Source organism: Oreochromis niloticus, linkage group LG22 (genome assembly GCF_001858045.2).
Source record: "Oreochromis niloticus isolate F11D_XX linkage group LG22, O_niloticus_UMD_NMBU, whole genome shotgun sequence".
Classification (NCBI taxonomy): Eukaryota; Metazoa; Chordata; class Actinopteri; order Cichliformes; family Cichlidae; genus Oreochromis; species Oreochromis niloticus.
In genome coordinates this window covers 38,159,238-38,179,287 of record NC_031985.2, presented here as the reverse complement: position 1 = coordinate 38,179,287, position 20,050 = coordinate 38,159,238, and the positions used below count along the sequence as shown (strand labels likewise).

At 44.8% G+C, this 20,050-nt stretch overlaps 1 protein-coding gene across 1 annotated transcript; it reads left to right on the top strand.

Annotated features, from left to right (window-relative positions):
* Positions 1–96: 96 nt before the first annotated feature.
* On the top strand, positions 97–6,653 carry stx12 (syntaxin 12). The gene is made up of 10 exons (XM_019351003.2): positions 97–253; positions 737–866; positions 2,302–2,371; positions 2,550–2,649; positions 3,424–3,561; positions 4,546–4,589; positions 4,770–4,875; positions 4,956–5,028; positions 5,720–5,802; positions 5,885–6,653. The coding sequence occupies exons 2-10, from the start codon at positions 770–772 to the stop codon at positions 5,975–5,977; spliced, it is 804 nt and encodes a 267-aa protein (XP_019206548.1). The 5' UTR covers positions 97–253; positions 737–769; the 3' UTR covers positions 5,978–6,653.
* The last annotated feature ends 13,397 nt before the right edge of the window (positions 6,654–20,050 follow it).

Genomic DNA, 20,050 nt, shown 5'->3' with positions numbered 1-20,050 from the left:
CAGAGGTGGCAAAAGTACACCATTCTTTACTTAAGTAGTTAAGACAGACTAATTTGCTTGATGAGGGAAAGTTTGGGCCACACTCCACTCCAGTTGGTGGCGCTAATGCACCATTTCGCTGTTTGCAACCTCCAATAAATGCCAAGAAGAAGAAGAAGTGACGCAGTGATATCACGGACCAGGAAGAGCAGCGTATTTACTACAGGACGAGAAGCTTTACCAACCTATGTGTTCGTTTCAGACAGCTTCATAAGTAAGTATGGGCTGGTTTCTTTTCCACGGTAAACGCCAGCCTCAGCGACGCCATGTTGTTTCTTTGTCTTATTCATCACACTGTGTTACCGGAAACAACCAACAGCTGACAGATTAGTGTCCCGAAGCTAGGAAGCGAGGAGCCGAGCCCGTCCAGCAGCCTGCAACACCCGGGAGATAAACAGAAAAAGCCCGACGAGGTCGCTGGCTTGGTGATTTAGGAACACACCAAATTAATAAGAGCTTACGTTCCCAAATATGGCTGCGCGTCGGCTGGCACACGCCCAGATAAACTAGCTAACTCGTTAGCAAGCTAACAGCTGTTGTTCCGACTAAGTGCCATTATTTTCAGCTCCGGTCTGCCGTCAATAACTGTACCCGGACTTTGAGACATGCAGCTGTACAAACCCCAGAACCGCACCGAGGAGCTGTCATACAGTGAAACCGAATCGGTGCTTTCTGATCCCTCTCTTTTTCTCTGCAGCCAAAGCTTAAGGTCCAAGGCTCCATCACAAACATGTCCTATGGTAAAGCAGAGAGCCGCTCGGTCCCACGGGACTTCGGCACCCTGATACAGACATGCAGCTCCAACATCCAGAAGATCACACAGAACAGTAAGTGCTTCACTTCCTTTGAAACGGCAGTGTGATGTGGCTGTACTCTGTAACAGCGAAAGGGTCCCATATAAGAAGACCGGTGTTTCTGAGGTGGGGGGTGTTTAACTGTAGTAGTAAAAAAGCATAAATAACTGGTCTCCGAGCACGCTGAGAGCCAGAGCTGTGCAGAGAATACCATTATTTTTATCATGGTGCAACCGACACAGCGAAGGTGAGACAAAATTAATGACAGTGTTTTCCAAACGTCTTCTTTTGCTGCTGGTTCAGATAATTTTGGTCAGTGAGACATGAAACCTGCAGATTCAGAATCTGTGACATTTCCAGCTGTGTGTCCGTGTACAGATGTGGCCCACGGGCCATACGTTTGACACCCCTGCTCGAGGCTTTTTAAATGCCAACTTGTTTTTAGACCAAAGATTTTCTTGTTCTTACAGCTCACGTGTTTGTTACAGTTGTTTGTTGTTTTATTGGTTTACTATTGTGGCTTTCACTTCAGCTTTTTCCACAGTACTGTGCAGTAGCAGAAATTTCTATTAGTGTTCTCTCCAGTGTGTAACACTGTTAAGACATCCAAACTATGACACAATATTTATGTTGTGAGAAAGAATGACACCAAAGCTGGATTTGTGTTGAGTTTCAAAGGAGCTTATTTACCTGTAACAGCCTCACATACGTTATTCTCTCATCCAGCTTCATTAGGCCCTCTCCTAGAGCACTTCATCAAGTGTTCGAGGCTTTTTTTCTTTATTGCCACTGTGTAAACAGATTATAACTCAAGTAAAAAAGTGGCACCTTCCTCGACACTTCCTGTCGCCTTTAACAGGGTGTGGACTGAGTCATATGTGAAAGCTGCAGCAGGATTTTCATTGAATATGAATACATGTTCATGCCCACAATGTCCGACTGCATGTTGATTGTAATATTTTTGGGAAAGATTTACAAAAGTATTGCAAGCAATAAATTGTATGACCTGTTTACCCACAAAGTCTGCACACAAGCGAAAAATGAACAGTTTCTCAAATTAAGGCGTGTCCTTTCTGTGAGAGGCTTTAAGCAGTGACCCGGCCAGGACAACAAATACAAACACAGAATCACCCAGATACACCTGAAAAACTGTACAAGCGATTGAACACAACAGCCAGATCATCACTGGGTACTTTTCACTTCCTTATATCGTTGTTTATGTGTATGTTCTGAAATCCCTCAGCTTCTGTTTCAGGTCACACTGATGATGATGATGATGATGATGATGGCTCATAGCAAACACACGTGTCTGACACAAATGTGAACATTAAGAAGCAGCATCAAACTGTGATGACTACAGATGATGTCATCTCTGTATAACTACCAGGAACAAAGTGCAGCTTCTTTCTTGTGTCACTTGTATATTTTTCTTCCAAAACTGAGTGCTATCATTGTGTTCCCATGGCAGCGGCTCAGATAAAGACCATGGTGAACCAGCTGGGGACCAGACAGGACACCAGTGAACTGCAGGATCGGCTGTATGTACCGATATCATCTCCTCTGCTAAACAAACACACTTTCAGTCACCTTCACTTTCTCAGAGCCAGCGCTGCCACGCTGTAGCGACTCTGTTGAACTGTCCTATAAGAAATGTATTTGTGTAATTATTAGAAGGTCTTATGGTCTGTCTGCTGTTTGAACTGTTGGTGTTCACAGGCAGCAGACACAACACTACACCAACCAACTGGCAAAAGAAACCAACAAACACCTGAAAGAGCTGGGATCAATCCCTCTGCCCTCATCGCCTTCAGAGCAAGTAAGTACTCGTTTACATGTCCTAATGAAAGTAGCACTGTACTGATTCTTCTATAGCTTACAGTCACAGCACTTTCTACAACATGCCTCATTCACCCATCCAAAGTTCCCACTGCTCCTCCTCCTGAGCTACAGCCACCTAACAATGGATGATGTCAAACTGTAAGATAAATATGCACACTAAGTTTGAAAGTGTGACTATGGAGCCTGTTCTTACAGCACAGGCTGAGTGATGCTGACAGACCCACTTGGTTTAATTGGAATTTCATTCAGCCAACATTGTGGCTCAGGACACACACACACACACACACTCAGGACACAGTGTGTACAGTATGTCATCATTCGTTGACATTTCATGTGTGGTGAAGGAAAAATTACTTTGAGACAACTGCAGAGTTTAGCTTAACAAATGGACACATACAGCTGAGATATTTTTGCTTTCAAAATCAGGATATTTTACTGCTGACTTTTCCAGTCTTCTACTGTCTCTCCGAAGCTTTGCAATAAAAACTCTGGTGCTGCACGTGGTGCTTCGGATATCTGCTTTATCATCTGTTTATTCTGCTAGTAGTTCTTTTGAATTGTGAAATTAATTTCCTGATAAATTTTAGCTTTAAATGAAAGTCAGTAAAGTCACCTCAGAGTCCTCAGAGAGAGTTGACAGTCACAGCAAAACTAAAATATTTCCTGAAGCCAGGAATGTTTGTCGTTATCATGTTAATGTCTTTCTGACAGTGTTCTTACCCCCTCTGTGTCTTGGCTCCGCTGTGTCCAGAGACAGCAAAAAATCCAGAGGGACCGGCTGATGAATGATTTCTCAGCCGCTCTCAACAACTTCCAAGCAGTCCAGAGGCGCGCGGCCGAGAAGGAGAAGGAGTCGGTGGCCCGAGCGAGAGCCGGGTCTCGCCTGTCGGTAAGTGTGACACAGAGCCGTCATTTAAAATTTTCATTATCATCAGAATAAATACCCGCTACCTCGATTTACAAACATGTGACCTGATGGTTCTGGAGAAGGCGTTGCAGTGGATGTTGCATCCACCTTTGTGAGTCCTCAAAAACATATGAATGCTGCAACAGACTGTAGACTGTCTGAGAACAAGCGAATCCAGCCACGCTGCAAGTAATTTGTCTGAAATATCACAAGCATGGCCTTACAGACACCACCGCAAACATGGAAACGCAGTACATGCAGTGGGAATAATGGGTCAGTTGCAACTGTGGCTGATTTTTCCCATGCATTCACATTTAGCCTCAGTTTGTAGCTGTGGCTCCACTACTTTGCTGAACTTGTTATTCATCACAGCACAGAGGATATTACAGCTGCCTTACCACAAGCTGGTGACTGACAGGATGTCCAGACAGAACAGCATGCTGGGATGTTGCAACATTTGGATGGCCAGAACTTTGGTTCAGGCTCCTCCAAGAGCCACCTCGTCGGGCCAGGACTCTACAGTCTATTTAGAACCTACAGGCCAGTGGTGCTAGTTTCAGTCATTATGCAAATGTCCTGTTTATAAGGTTGGAAACCTGCAGTCAGCTGAGACTGAAGAAGTCACTTGGATGAGTGACGAAACATTTCTCCCACTGAAAACTTCCAGAATCAAACTTTTGGGTTTGGCTGCAGAGTGTACGACTAATAAAAACTTGATATAATGAAAATGAGAGTGGTCAATATAATAAATTATGATTAAAGGAGTCGGGAACCACTGACCTTCCAAAAACTACCAGAAAATGAGTTGAAATGACTTGGAAAAAGAGCATAAAAAGGATCCTCTACATCAGATGTTTCCCCGCTAGCCTAAAGTTTGTCTCTTTGTCTTTTGATCCGTTTAACTTCAAAACAAAAGAGAAAAACAAGCCTGGCATTGACAGTGCTGAATTTTTCCTCCTCTTTTAGGCTGACGACAGCTCTCGGGATGAAAAGCTTGTGTCCTTTGATAAGTAAGTGACCTCTGTTCATGGTTGGAATTTGTTGCAAGTGTGTCATGAAGACCTCACTTAAAAATAAAGACCATTTAGAGTCTGCATGAAGATGGAGGGGAAAGAATAAATATATCCAATTCTAATCCACACATTTTCACATGGTTACTGAAATGTTGTTATGTTGATGTGAATGTGAAGCCAAGATGAGTGGGGTCAGATGACCACCCAGACGGAGGAAGCGGCCATCACAGAGGAGGACCTGGAACTCATCAAGGAGAGAGAAACCAACATCAGACAGCTGGAGGTGATCCTTGGCTCGCTCTTTCTATAATCAACATCCAGCACGCTCCCGTCAGCGCTCAGCTAATATCTTTGTCTTTACAGTCTGATATCATGGATGTAAACCAGATCTTCAAGGACCTGGCTGTGATGATTCATGACCAGGGAGAGATGATTGGTAAGTAGTAACAGGAATGTTGTTATTCCCATCACTTAGTCTGTGAAGTAACCATTAATTAGTTCCTATATCAACAATCTATCTGTCCTCCTTAAAAACTGACACACACTCACTTTTTAGCTCAACCCAGAATGGTCTCTGTCCTCTCTGACCAACATGCACAACACATTCACAGCGCTTCCACGTTGTGTCACAGCCTCATTCCACATTTTTACACACAATAGCCCATAAAGTAAATTATTCCTGAAGACCTTCCACATGTATTAAAAACAAAAAACAAAGTCATAGCATGCACATAAGTATCCACAGCCTCTGTTCAGGACTATGTTGAAGCACCTTACTGGGACCCTTCCCCAGATCTGCGCCTTGATACAAACCTGAGGTCTGCAGACCTTCCCTGGACGTTTTGGCTTGGTCTGTGCTCTGACATGTGCTGTCAGCAATAGGACAGTAGACACAGGTGTGTGTCTCTCCAAATCATCAACTGGTGGACTCGAGCCAAATCAGCAGAAGCAGGATCCACCTGAGCTCAAATCTCAGTGTATAAATACGTTAGATTTTTGTTTCCCTTCACAGCCTGGAGTAACCAGTTAACCAAACTAAAAATCTTGTCTTTGCAGACAGCACATGTCCAGAGGAGCTTGCTGTTAGCTCCCAGCTGACCATGGTGTATTTTTTTGTCTTCCTGCAGATAGCATCGAGGCTAACGTGGAGAATGCTGAAGTTCACGTAGAACGAGGAACAGAGCAGCTGCAGAGAGCTGCTTACTATCAGGTGGGTGTGTGTCAGTCACCACTCTGTGGTGTCATTCAGCGCAGACCCTCACTATAACCCCGCTGTCCCGTCTTTATCGCAGCAAAAGTCCCGGAAGAAGATCTGCATCCTGGTTATGGTCTGCTCCATCGTGCTCGTCATACTCGCCATCATCATCTGGTGGGCGTCCAAATGAGCCGATGTCACGCAACCAATGTAATCGATTCAGTCCCCTCCCACCTGCTTGGAATCAAAAGAACAGTACGAAAAGGCTCATCCCTGTACCAAGATCAGTGGAGCACGTCTACAAAGGGCTTGTCAATGTGGAAATTGTAGTTATCTGAAATAATCAAGCCTTTGTGTTCCTTTAAGAACTGTAAGAGGTAATTTAGGAGAACGAGGACTGGGTTGGTGCAGGGGAGCAATTCAAGACTTGAGATTCCTAAATTAGCGTCACTGATACATTTCTTCTTATTAACTGCACTAACACTAGCTCTCACTGTTTTGCAAATGTAAAAAATATTGTTGGAAATTATTTTAAAGACATGCACACAAGCTCGTCTGGGTAACTGAAGATATTTAGGGTTTTTGTTGTTGTCAATAAACATGTTGTGGCCCTTTCTGATGTCTAGTGTGTGGAGAACTGTATCCTGCTGTGGTTCCTTGTCTTCACAGGCACAACATACTGGTAATGCCAGCGATGGTTAAATCGTACATGTTGTAAAAGCAAAGTTGAAAATACTAGAAGTCGAATTCAACTCTGCAAATAGTTAAAACATCAAGAATCGTAAATTAATCACTCCTTCAGATCAAGTGTTTTAAGTTGATTTCTATGAACCCTGACAGTATGATAATAAATGTCTTAAACATTGGCTGTTCTGTGGTATGTTTCCCTCCTCTGTGATTGTACACATCAGCTTTACTTGATTTACAGTTTTTCGAAAAAGAAAGTTGCTCTTTAGTTAGTGAAGGAAATCATTTTGACTTTGAGTCTGGTTACTGTATCTGTCAGCATCACTAAATGTGTTTGGCATCATCACTGAAAACTGATAAATGGGTTTAGAAATGCAAGACGTCAGGTGATCATTTGAATCCTTTCATTTCCCCAAGTTCTCCAAAGCATCTGCACGCTGCTCTTAGAGTGAATCGGAGACTGCTGGGTCCCTGGTAGCTACATTTGACTGCACAATCTGGCTGGAGCTTTTCTGAGTTTGCATGTTCTCCCAGTGTTTGCTTGGGTTCTTTCCAGATCCTCCAGCTTCCTCCCACAGTCCAAAAACATGCAGTTAGTTGGTGTGAATATGGGTGTTGTTTGCCTGTGTGTGGTAGCCTGGCATCAGCCTGGTGACCTAGCCAGAGTGTACCCGACCTCTTGTCCAATGACAGCTGGGATAGGCTTCAGCTTGAAGGCCTGTGGTACATAGCCGATTATTAGAGATAGGTTGATCATATTTAAGATTGAAGCATTAATTAATGGCAGGACTTCTTTGAGCAGTTTTGTAGGAATGGGGTCTAAAAGACACGTTGATGGTTTGGAGGAAGTAATTATTGAAGTTAACTCAGAAAGATCAATTGGAGAAAAAGAGTCTAACTTAACATCGATGGTACTAAAAGTAGCTGTAGATAATATTACATCTGTGGGATGATTATTGGTAATTTTTTCTCTGATGATAAAAATTTTATTTGTGAAGAAGTTCATGAAGTCATTACTAGTTAACGTTAAAGGGATTGTTGGCTCAGTAGAGCTCTGACTTTTTGTCAGCCTGGCTACAGTGCTGAAGAGAAACCTGGGGTTGTTCTTATTTTCTTCAATCAGTGATGAATAGTAAGATGTTCTGGCTTTGCGGAGGGCTTTCTTATAAAGCAGCAAACTATTTCTCCAGGCTAAATGATGATCCTCTAAATTTGTGACACGCCATTTCCTCTCCAGCTTACGAGTTATCTGCTTTAGGCTACGTGTTTGAGAATTATACCACGGAGTCAGGGACTTCTGATTTGAGGCCTTAGTTTTCACCGGAGCTACAGTATCCAGAGTCGTACGTAGTGAGGAGGTAAAATTATTAACAAGATGATCGACCTCTGTTGGAGTAGCGTTCAGATAGCTGCTCTGCTCTATGTTGGTACAGGGCATTGAAGATGATAACAATCTTCAATGTTAAAATCATCCATCCATCCATTCGCTTCCGCTTATCCTTTCCAGGGTCGCGGGGGGCGCTGGAGCCTATCCCAGCTGTCATAGGGCGAGAGGCGGGGTACACCCTGGACAGGTCGCCAGTCTGTCGCAGGGCCAACACACAGGGACAGACAACCATTCACGCTCACATTCACACCTAGTGACAATTTGGATTATCCAATTAACCTATCCCCTCAAGCTGCATGTCTTTGGACGGTGGGAGGAAGCCGGAGTACCTGGAGGGAACCCACGCAAACACGGGGAGAACATGCAAACTCCACACAGAAAGACCCCGGCCTGATGGTGGAAATCACCCCAAATAATTATTTTATCTTAGCTGGGCACTAAATCAGATAAAAGTCTGAGAACAGACAGAAACTCTGTGTAAGGTCCAGGTGGACCATAGATAAGACTGGTTTTTGAGTTTTCCAGTTAGGAATATGGCTCTCTGTCCACAACAGGGGTCTCAAACTCCAGGCCTCGAGGGCCAGTGTCCTGCAGATTTTAGATCTCACCCTGGGTGAACACACCTGAATCAAATGATTAGTTCATTACCAGGCCTCTGGAGAACTTCAAGACATGATGAGGAGGTCATTTAGCCATTTAAATCAGCTGAATCAGCTGTGTTGGATCAAGGACACATCTAAAACCTGCAGGCCCTCGAGGCCTGGAGTTCAAAACCCCTGGTCTACAATCTTCTGTCTCTCAAGACAGTCAAAACCCTTTAACTGGAACTTCATCAAAATCAAATGTACTGATATCATCAGGACATTTTCACACTGAGCCAAAACCTCTCTGTTACAGAGCTGAGAATGCCTTTGTGTCAAATATCTAGAATAAATGTCTACATTTAACCTACAATGACAAAACCAACACAAAATGCTCTGTTTAAATCAAGTTTGTGCGATTGTCTCTACATTGTGATTGATGAGACTACAAACTATTATACACATTTAACAAGTCAAATGTTCTGACAAACACACATTTGTTTCATTTTATTTCCAAATTAAGAAGCAAATTATGTGACCAATTTAGAGTGTCCAATCACAGTGCATGTCTTTGCACTGTGAGAGGTCCCACAGAGCCGACGTGCTGCTGTTACAACCCTACTTTCAAAATCAGTATATGGTGGACAGAGTCAGATTTGAAAACCTGTCCTGTGGTCTGACTGTCTAATCAATACTGCAAAGCAAAGACCCTGCAGTTTGGGGAGAAAACCCTGACAATCAGACCACCCCCTCTGAGCAAGCACAAGGCGACAGTGGGAAGGAAAAACTCCCTTTTAACAGGAAGAAACCTCCAGCAGAACCAGGCTCAGGGAGGGGAGGTCTTCTGCCGCAACCTGTGTTAAATGACTTACAAACAGCTGAAACTGCTGCATATTTTTTTAAAAGAGGATTGTAACTGTTGTAACATTATGAAGGTACCCCAAAAGGTGGATTCTGTTCATGTGGACGTAGTGTTCACAGCGGGAGAAAACTCCTCCCGCTGAGAACGCTACGTCTATCGCCCATTTGCTGGGAGTAAGGGCGCCCTCCGTTTGCGAGGTGCGCCTGCTGCTTGCTGCACAGGGAGGAGAGGGCGGGGCGGCGGGGGATTCTCTGGCTGGCTGGAGCAGCGTCTAATAACCAACTCACAAAATAAAACAAAATAAAAACAGAACAACAAACATGAAAACACCAGACATCATAATACAGACTTATAATTTGCACCGATGTTTTTTCAAAATTCTATACGCGAAAAGTGAGCGCGAGAGCCCTCGGTGCGCCTGCTCGCTGCTGAAGTCAAAGTAAACTTTATTGTCATCTCCACTACATACAGTCCAGTATATAGAGAGACGAGACGACGAGGCTCCAGTTACAGCAGTGCAAGTAAACAAACAATAAATATAAGAAGAGTAAGAAAATAAATATACACTTTAGAACTCGGGGTAAAGGGATCAATAACAATTTAAAATGTATAATTTACAGTTTGATGATTTAAAGTCTCACACACAACCCGTCGAAAGGGGAGGGGCCTGCTGCTTTCAAATAGAGCACATTTCATTCATGTTGTAAATCCAAGCCCATTATGTATTCATGATTTGAATCCTGGGTTGTGTGAAATCCCAGAAATACACCTTAGACAAAGTGAATCTGTGGACTAGGGTGTAGGTCTGTTAGGTTATGTTGTGGCGATCCTCGAGTTGGGGAATTTGTGTTCATACTGGAGTGCAAAATTAAAACCAGTGGAAGATGGACAAGAAAAGTTCAAAGCCATCAGGTGCTCAGTTTAGAAAAAATAGAAAAAAAGAGGAGGAGAAACGAGCAAATGATACAGGTAAGCAGATGTGTGATTGGATAATAGCAGGTCATCCTGAACCAATCAGAATCAGAATCAGAATACTTTATTAATCCCTATGGAAATAATGTGGGTTACAGTTGCTCCAAGAAGAGGGCCAGAGGGAGTGTTCGCCCAGGGCGAACAGGCTGTTTTACAACTGATCAAAAGTTTAGGAGCACACCTCCAAAAAAACCCTGTAAATTCCCCAAAACAGAAATCACGCAAGATTTCTGTTCTGTTGTTCATTTTTGTAAACTTCCCTTGCCATCTATCCCCAAAGGTTCTCGGTTGGATTTAGATCAGAGGAACATGGAAGATGGTCCCAAACAGTGATGTTATTCTCCTGGAAGAAGTCCCTCGTCCTGTGGACACTGTGTACTGTAGCATTGTCCTGTTGAAAAACCCAGTGGTTACCACACAGATGAGGGCCCTCAGTTATGAGGGATGCTCTCTGCAACATCTGGACATAGCCAGCAGCTGTTTGACGCCCCTGCACCACCTGAAGCTCCATTGTTCCACTGAAGGAAAAAGCACCCCAGACCATTATGGCACCGACAAATATGTTTTTTTATTTTTTAACAAACAAATTGTAGCCCAGATGAAAAAACAACACATTTACACCAATGATAGAGAAGAGAGAGTATTTATTCTCTTTATTTTAACTGTCCACATCAACAAAGCATCATATTTCCTATGACCATTGAATGCACCTCTCAGTTCACCCCACGTGAGGGCACCTAGCTCAGCGACCAATCAGAGCCTACGCAGGCCGCACTGACCCTGTCAGCCAGGAAGTGAGGTGAAGGTGCATGGTGCTCCCGGGTTTTTCTCATCTCAGCAAGAGGAGTGGAGGCATCTGCTACTCAATCCGAGAAACGCAGGGACGAAAGAGAGGAAAAACTCAGAATTGAGAGGAAGGAAAGCCAGCATACTTACCTGCTGGAAGTCCGGGGTCGAGTGGCTGGATGAAGGAGAGAAGCAACGTCGGCTAACCACTCACCTTTCATGCGGAGAGCTGCTGCAATTCCAACACCAGTGTGTGTTGGGCTTTTGTGAAACAGAGCAACGGTCAGGTTTTTGGAGAGGACAGAAAAGTCCGAAGATCAGGACAAAATTCCGGTCGTGATAGATGGCGAGCCAACCACTTTGAGGACGATCTACCCCAAAGAAGATACACACCCACACACTCATACATTCCAAGTACACTCACAAGGACCTTTGAAATTGGCTGTTGCCAACTTAACTCTATATTCTTAAAGGGCCCCAACCAGTACTTTCATTTTGTTTAAGTGTGCACACTGTTTGTTTTGTTTTGTACTTTTTTCTGTACAAATTGGACAATATCTATTATATCTTGTAACAATACAAGAGTGGCTACTCAAAAGTTAACATTGTGTCCAGGTCATTATTGCTGCTCAATACTTTGGCTCCATACGAATTTGGTGTCTTCTGATACTGGCCAGGGCCTCATTACGAGCCCAAGTAGTTATTATGCTGTAATTCACCTTTATACCTTAAAGTTGGTTACAGAAGTGGCGAGCCAGCCAGGAGCCATTTGATTTGAGCATCAATATTGAGGCAATGACCAGCATGGATTTCATACAAAAGTCTGGTGTCAAAATACCTAATGCAGTTGTTGTCGCTGGGATAACACAGGTATCTGAGAAAGATGAACAGGTCATTGACTTTCTGAAACAGTATGGTAAAATCGCAAGAGTCCTTTTTGTTGATGATTCACTGTCCGACTTCTGCCAAAACCTGATCATTGAATACTCTAGCAGTTCAGCCTTAGAAGGTTTAGAACCTCGCTTACCATACACGTGCACAGCACAAGCTGACCCCAGCATTGTCTATGAAATTAAAACACTCAGTAGCATGTACACTACCAAGGTTGGGAGTAATGTTACAAAGACCTACTTAGCTGAACTCAAGGAACTAACCAAGCTGAGTGGCAAAGACTACGGTGAGGTGCTGAGGGAGATGATGTGTCAGATTGGGGAGGATGTTGAAGCCATGCGACCTACCACTGAAGAACCTTCCCCCACGTATGTCGAGCCCACTGTCGTATCTCCGCCCGCTCCTAAAGAACAACAGTGTCACACCTCACATTCAGATGTTACACCAAGTGATATTGGTGCCACTGATCATGTTCCCCTCACCAATGGGAGGAGAGCAGCGTCCCTTTCAGTAAGTGATTTGAACCCACCTGACATTCAGAAGGTCGTGGTAGAGCATATCGTACGAAGGCAAGATGTTGTCCCACACATCCAGTCCCAGGTGAGGCTCCATTCCTTCTCCGGTAAGGTTCCCAGACCTAACAACGAAACTGATTATGACACGTGGCGCACACAAATTGAACTGCTCCAAAATGATCCCAGCATGTCCCCCCTGCAAATATCCAGAAAGATCCATGAGAGCCTGCTCCCACCAGCAGCTGATACAGTTAAGAGTTTACGGCCTGAGTCACCACCTGCGACTTATTTGCAGCTTCCAGATTCAGCCTTTGGCACTGTAGAAGATGGGGAGGAGCTTTTTGCTCAATTCCTGAACACCCTTCAAGATCCAGGTGAGAAATCATCCACTTACCTTCACCGGCTACAGCTAGCATTAAACAGAGCCACGAAGAGGGGGGGAGTTGCATGTGAAGAAGTGGACAAACATCTCCTTAAACAGTTCTGCAGGGGATGCTGGGACAACGACCTAATCGGCGCCCTGCAACTTGAACAAAAGAAGAGCAGCCCACCCCAATTCTCAGACCTCTTGTTAATGATTCGCTCTGAGGAAGATCGACAGCAAGCAAAAACTAGTCGTATGAGAAAACACATTGGCAGCACAAAGCAGAGAACTCAGTTACAGTTCCAGGGTGCACATGTTTGTGAACCAGAGGAGAAACATGAGAGTAGCATCGCTGCTATTGAGGATCTGAGAAAGCAGGTGGCAAGTCTGCAAAGTCAACTAACTACATTCATGTCACAGAAAAAAACAAAGTTTGCGAACAGCAAAGGATCTGCAGGGAAGCCGCTGAGTAAGATGTCAAAGCCACATGATGTAGATGGACGTATGCAAAGACAGACTTCAAAGAGGCAAACAGGCCGACCCAAGCCCTGGTATTGTTTCAACTGCAGTGAAGATGGGCACATCGCTCCATGCTGTGTTGACCCTGCTAACCCCAACCTAGTAGCAGAAAAAAAGAAGCAGTTGGAGGCAAAACAGCACCAGTGGGAAGCACGAGGTTGTACAGATTCACCTTTAAACGACTAACAGTTCCTGTTGTGGGACAAACAGGAGCTGAGGAGAATCAACAACGTCCCTCAGACGTAAACGATGGCAACAAAATCGCAGCTGAGGTTAACAAAGTAAGTACCCCAGCAAAGATTGTCAAAGCACAAACATGTTCTGGCTTAAACCATTCAGAGCAGAAACAATCTTTCCAACTCCCTAAACAGTTGATTGGCGCCAAGAGTACAGCTCAAGTGACTGTGAGAGGTGAAGAAGTCAACTGTCTTCTTGACTCAGGCTCCCAAGTTACCACTGTTCCTGAGTCATTTTACAAGCAGCAGCTTTCAGAGCAGAAGATCAAGCCACTACATGACCTCTTAGAAGTGGAAGGTGCTAATGGCCAGCTAGTGCCTTACTTCGGCTATATAGAAATGACCATAACTTTTCCAAAGGACTTTATAGGTGTTCCAGTAGATGTAAACACACTTGCTTTAATCGTCCCTGACACTTCACAATCCCTCATGCTCATAGGCACAAACACCCTAGATGTACTGTTCGACATCTACTCAAAGACTGACTTAGCTGATCGTCAACCCCTTCCACATGGCTACAAAGTAGTCTTCAAAATCATTGAGTTGAGACGGAAGCAGACAAGCGACCACCATCAGGGTGTAGTGAAGCTGCAAGGCAAGATGCCTCAAGTCATTCCAGCTGATTCAACTATAGTGGTTGAGGGAGTCGCCCTTGGCAGGGGCCTTCAGGATGAAAAATCAGTTGTTGTTGAGTACCCGTCATTGTCCCCCTTGCCCGGTGGCCTGTTACTTAAAGCCGGTCTGGTTGACTTCCCCCAGCGGCGGCCCCACAAGTTGCCAGTTGTTATAAGCAACGAGTCTGACCACGACATTGTCATCCCTGCCAAGTGTACTATTGCAGAGGTTAGTGCTTATCAGACCATCCTATTAAAAGAGCACAACAAGACCAAGCAGTCAGAACCACCCCAGAGAACTCCAGAGACTCCGTCTTCCCAAGAGCCCACCATAACTTTCAATTTTGGTGACTCCCCAGTTCCACTGGAATGGAAACAGCGCATCACTCAGCAGCTCAACAGCATGCCTGAGGTGTTTGCACAGCATGACCTGGATTTTGGCCGGACGGACCAGATGCGACATCATATAAAACTTTCGGATGACACGCCTTTCAAACTACGTGCCCGGCCAATCCACCCAGGGGACATTGAGGCTGTCAGGAAGCACATTCAGGAACTCCTTGATGCAGGAGTTATCAGAGAGTCAGAGTCCCCATTCGCGTCACCCATAGTGGTTGTCCGGAAAAAGAACGGCCAAGTCCGGTTGTGGATTGATTATAGGCGTCTAAACCTCCAGACTATAAAAGATGCGTACAGCCTTCCGAAGCTAGAGGACACGTTCTCAGCCCTCAATGGTTCTCAGTGGTTCTCTGTTCTTGATCTAAAATTAGGGTACTACCAGATCGAGGTCGAAGAAGCAGACAAACCGAAGACGGCCTTCGCGTGCCCTCTTGGCTTCTGGGAGTTCAACAGAATGCCTCAGGGTGTGACGAACGCCCCCAGCACATTCCAGAGGTTAATGGAGCGGTGCATGGGGGATATGCATTTGAAGGATGCGTTGGTCTTTCTTGATGACGTGATAGTATTCTCCCGAACCCTTGAGGAACACGAAGAAAGACTCATGAAAGTGCTCACTCGTCTGAAAGAGTTTGGGTTAAAGCTGTCACCGGAGAAATGCGTCTTCTTCCAGACTTCAGTCCGTTATCTGGGACATGTGGTCTCCAGAAATGGTGTTCAGACTGACCCTGAGAAGATTTCGGCTCTTAAAACATGGCCTGTCCCCCAGACTCTGCGAGAGTTAAAGTCGTTTCTTGGTTTTGCTGGGTACTATAGAAGGTTCGTTAAGGGGTATTCCAGCATTGTGAAACCTCTCCACAACTTAACCTCGGGGTACCCACCTAGCCACAAGAAATCAAAAGCAAACACAAGGCAAAATGCACATCAGTACCATGACCCAAAAGAGCCCTTCGGAGGTCGCTGGACGCCAGCTTGCCAGCAAGCCTTCGAGTCAGTCATCCAAAGTCTCACCACTGCCCCTGTACTTGCTTTCGCTGACCCTCAGAAACCCTATATACTGTACACCGACGCCAGTCCCACCGGGCTCGGTGCTGTGTTGTATCAGGAGCAAGAGGGCCAACTTAGAGTCATAGGCTATGCAAGTAGAGGGCTGTCACGGAGCGAAAATCGCTATCCAGCGCACAAGTTGGAGTTTCTGGCGCTCAAGTGGTCAGTTACAGAAAAGTTCAGCGACTATCTCTATGGCAACCACTTCACCATTGTAACGGATAGTAATCCGCTGATTTACATTCTGACTTCAGCAAAACTTGACGCAACTAGCTATAGGTGGCTAGCAGCACTGTCCACATTCTCTTTCAAACTCCTCTATCGTCCAGGGAAGCAGAATGGCGATGCAGATGGATTATCACGCAGACCACACGGAGGGTTAGCGGACGATCTGAAATCACAAAAAGAGAGAGAACGCATACAACAGGTCACTCAAGATCACCTTTGTGATCCAGACAACATCAATGCCGTAAATCAGTCTGTGGTGAAAGCAATCTGTGAGAGGCAGTTCACCTACAGCGTCAGTCCTGACGATGAAAGAGAGGCAGATGCAGATTGTGTTGCCTTGGTGGAGGTTCTTCCTATGTCTCCTAGCGCTGTACCTGATAGCTATGGGCAGGAGGAACAGTTTGGAGGTCTGCCAACCATTCCCCATCTAACTGAGGAAGAGCTGGCAGACGAGCAAAGAGCAGATCAGTGTATAAAGCACGTTATCTCCCACATCGAACATGGGGACACACCACCTCCAACCGTGCGTACACAGCTCCCTGAACTTCCACTCCTCCTCCGGGAGCTTGAACTCCGCAACAATGTCTTGTACAGGTGACACCAAGAGGGGTCCCAGACAATCTACCAGCTTGTACTTCCGGCTGAGCTTCGCAACACAGTCCTCACCAGCCTGCATGACCATATGGGTCACATGGGAGTCGACCGTACACTGGACCTTGCAAGGGCCAGATTCTATTGGCCAAGGATGGCTCTGGACGTGGAAAAGAAAGTGAAGATGTGTGGCAGGTGCGTGCGAAGGAAGGCATGGCCTGAAAGAGCGGCCCCCTTGGTCAACATTAACACGACACGACCTCTTGAACTCTTGTGCATGGACTTCTTGTCCCTGGAAGCTGAAAAGAGTGGAACCAAGGATATATTGGTGATCACAGACCACTTCACTAAATTTGTGGTTGCTATCCCAACACCTAATCAAAGGGCCTGCACAGTGGCAAAGTGTCTGTGGGAGAACTTTATGGTATACTATGGCATCCCAGAAAAATTGCATAGTGACCAGGGTCCAGATTTCGAGTCCCGCACAATCAAGGAACTCTGTCGGGTGGCTGGTATCCACAAGGTGAGGACAACCCCATACCATCCTAGGGGCAACCCTGTGGAACAATTTAATCGTACCTTGCTTGACATGTTGGGCACTCTCCGTGATCAAGATAAGTCCTGTTGGCGTGACCATGTAAGACCCCTGGTCCATGCTTATAACTGCACCAGGAACGAAGTGACTGGTTTCGCCCCGTACGAACTGATGTTCGGACGCCAACCTCGGTTGCCAGTTGACCTTGCATTCAACCTGCCAGTACAAGAGGAACAACACTCATCTCACTCTGAACATGTGCAAAAACTCAAGTCACGTCTCAAAGAAAGCTACAAGTTAGCTATGGACAAGGCTGCAAAGATAGCTCACAAGAACAAAATGAGGTTTGACAGACATGTAACTGCCTCAGACTTGGAAGCTGGAGATCATATTAATATAAAAATTACCAAAAAGTGATACTGTATTCACAGTATCATTTACTGTACTCACAGTATCATTTGTGCCTCATTTTCTGTAAAACACACAGAATTTATAGATTACTTAAAGTTACTAATTAATTTTTCTTTTTAATGTAAAATAGCAGAAGTTATGCACAACCTAAAGTGACTTACGTATTATTTCAATAATTAAATTATTGTAATTTCACATGAAATCTATTGAAATTCCCTTTAATGACTGCCTTATTTATAAAGTGCTAACAGACATTGATTTTGAAGGAGCGTCCTTCTTGTCTCATAATTGTTAGTGTGGTTGGTTAATTGCCCATGGATGCTCTCTTGTTTATCCTGCATATCCCCCTGTATCACTTGTTTTAAATGATTTTATAACAATTCTTTTTCAACTTAATTTTGTTCTTAATAATATATACACGTATATATATATATATATATATATATATATATATACACACACACGTATATATATATATATATATATACACACACACACGTATATATATATATGTATATATATATATATGTATATATATATATATATACACACACACACGTATATATATATATATATGTATATATATATATATATATATATATATATATATATATACACACACACACGTATATATATATATATCTATATATATATATATATATCTATCTATATATATATATATATATATATATATATATACATATATATATATATATATATATATATATACACACATATACACACACACACACACACATATATACACAAGGCCAAATCACAACAACAGTTGCCTCTTTCTATTGTAAGATGAAGACTACAACAATAATGATCGCATGCTATGTTGTTTCTTTTCCTTCCAGACAGTAGCACGGGGTTGCTCGCAGCCTTGTGTCTGCCCTTCAGACACCACTACCTGTCTGCTAGTAATAACAAAGCGAAGGGCGGCTACCTTGAGGACATAAAAATAACATATTTAGAGTGTCCTGAGGATGTACTTCCTCGGGAAGCTGCGTCAGGCCCAATTAACCCCAGAGACTGCTAAGAAACTTCTACCGCTCCACCATCGAGAGCCTTCTGACCTACTGTTGCACCCCCGGTTCAACTGCTGCACTGTGGAGGACAAGAGGAAACTGCAGCGGGTGGTGAAGGCGGGAGAGCGGGCAATTGGCACCTCACTAACCCCCCTCCCCACATAGGAAAATTGGTATGGTCCGGATCTGGCCCACACAGTGTGCTTGCACATGGCCCACATACCGCAAAGAATGATGGCCCTTTGGTGGCCCAGACTTGGTTTGCCAGAGGTGGCCCACACATGGGCCAGCACAAGGCCAGTTGCAGACACACTGCTGGCCCTGTGCTGGCCCAGAACAGTTTCAGCTCTGGCCCCAGATGTCAGCGTAATGTGTACCTTAATCAAACCATGTAATAACAACATGTGCCAGAACATAATAGTGCAGATCCTGGCCAGACCTGTCTGCTATGTGGGTCAGAGACATTTATACTGGCCGACTTCACCTGAAAGCCAGTATCATCATCGAGGACCCCCCTGGTAAACGCTACAGGTCCATCAGGTCAAAGACAACCAGACTCAATAGAAGCTTCTACCCACAGTGTCACGGGGTGCCGAGGCAGGCCGTGTGTGGATTAGTAACGGACCCAAGATGCAGACTGCGTAGTAGTGAGTGAGCTTTATTAACAAAAGGGTGAAGTACAACACAAAAGAAAGGGTGGTGAGAAACAGAACTGAAAACACTCTAAACTGGGAAAACTAAAACTTAACACAAAACCTGAACACGAACGAGGGTACCTTGCAGGGAGATCAACGCGGGGAGAATGCACAGGAAGACTGAGGGGAAAAACACAGATGAACCAGCAACTACTAACGGTGCATTCACACCGGATGCGAAAGAGGCGAGCGAAAACGCCCAAACGCCCCTAATGTCACGCGTGCACATTTGCACCTCAAGCGTGTCCAGGGAAAATCCACCGCGCCTCAAAATTGCATCTTTCCACGCGCGTGAACCGGAAATGTGGGAGGAAGTTGTGCCAGATGTGTTGTGCTGCAGATGTCCTCTGAATAAACACATTATCTTGTTAGCGGAAAGGTATTTGTACATCAGTGGGAAAATATCGGGACAGTAGGCGGGCTTGCTAGCTTTTGCACGGTTTCATCGGGTCAGTCTGGAAATTAAAAAGCAGAATGAATGACCTTACCAGGTTGCCCAATCTCCTGACTAATGTGCCTCCAAGCTATGTCCATTTTATTCCTGTCTCGGTAGAAGTAGCAACTTGCATCATTTAGCTCTGGATGATTAGTCACGGCACAGATGAGCTTTTCCTCCATACGGAGTGACTGGATCTGCCCCTTTGACCTAGTTACAGCCACGTCACCGGCCTCCTGATTGGTTGTCGGGGCGTGATTTGACACCGGAGTTCATATTTTCCAACTCAGCGTGTGCACAAAATGCAACACACGACCTGACGCGCGTGGTTTTCTTTCGCGAGTCACACGCGCCCCACGCGGTACACTGACGCGCGTTTCACGGGTTTTGGCGTTTTCCCGACGCAAATCTGCCTCCGCATTTTCGCCGGACGCGCAATCGCGTGTCATCGTGCTCTTTCCATTGACTTTACATGTGAA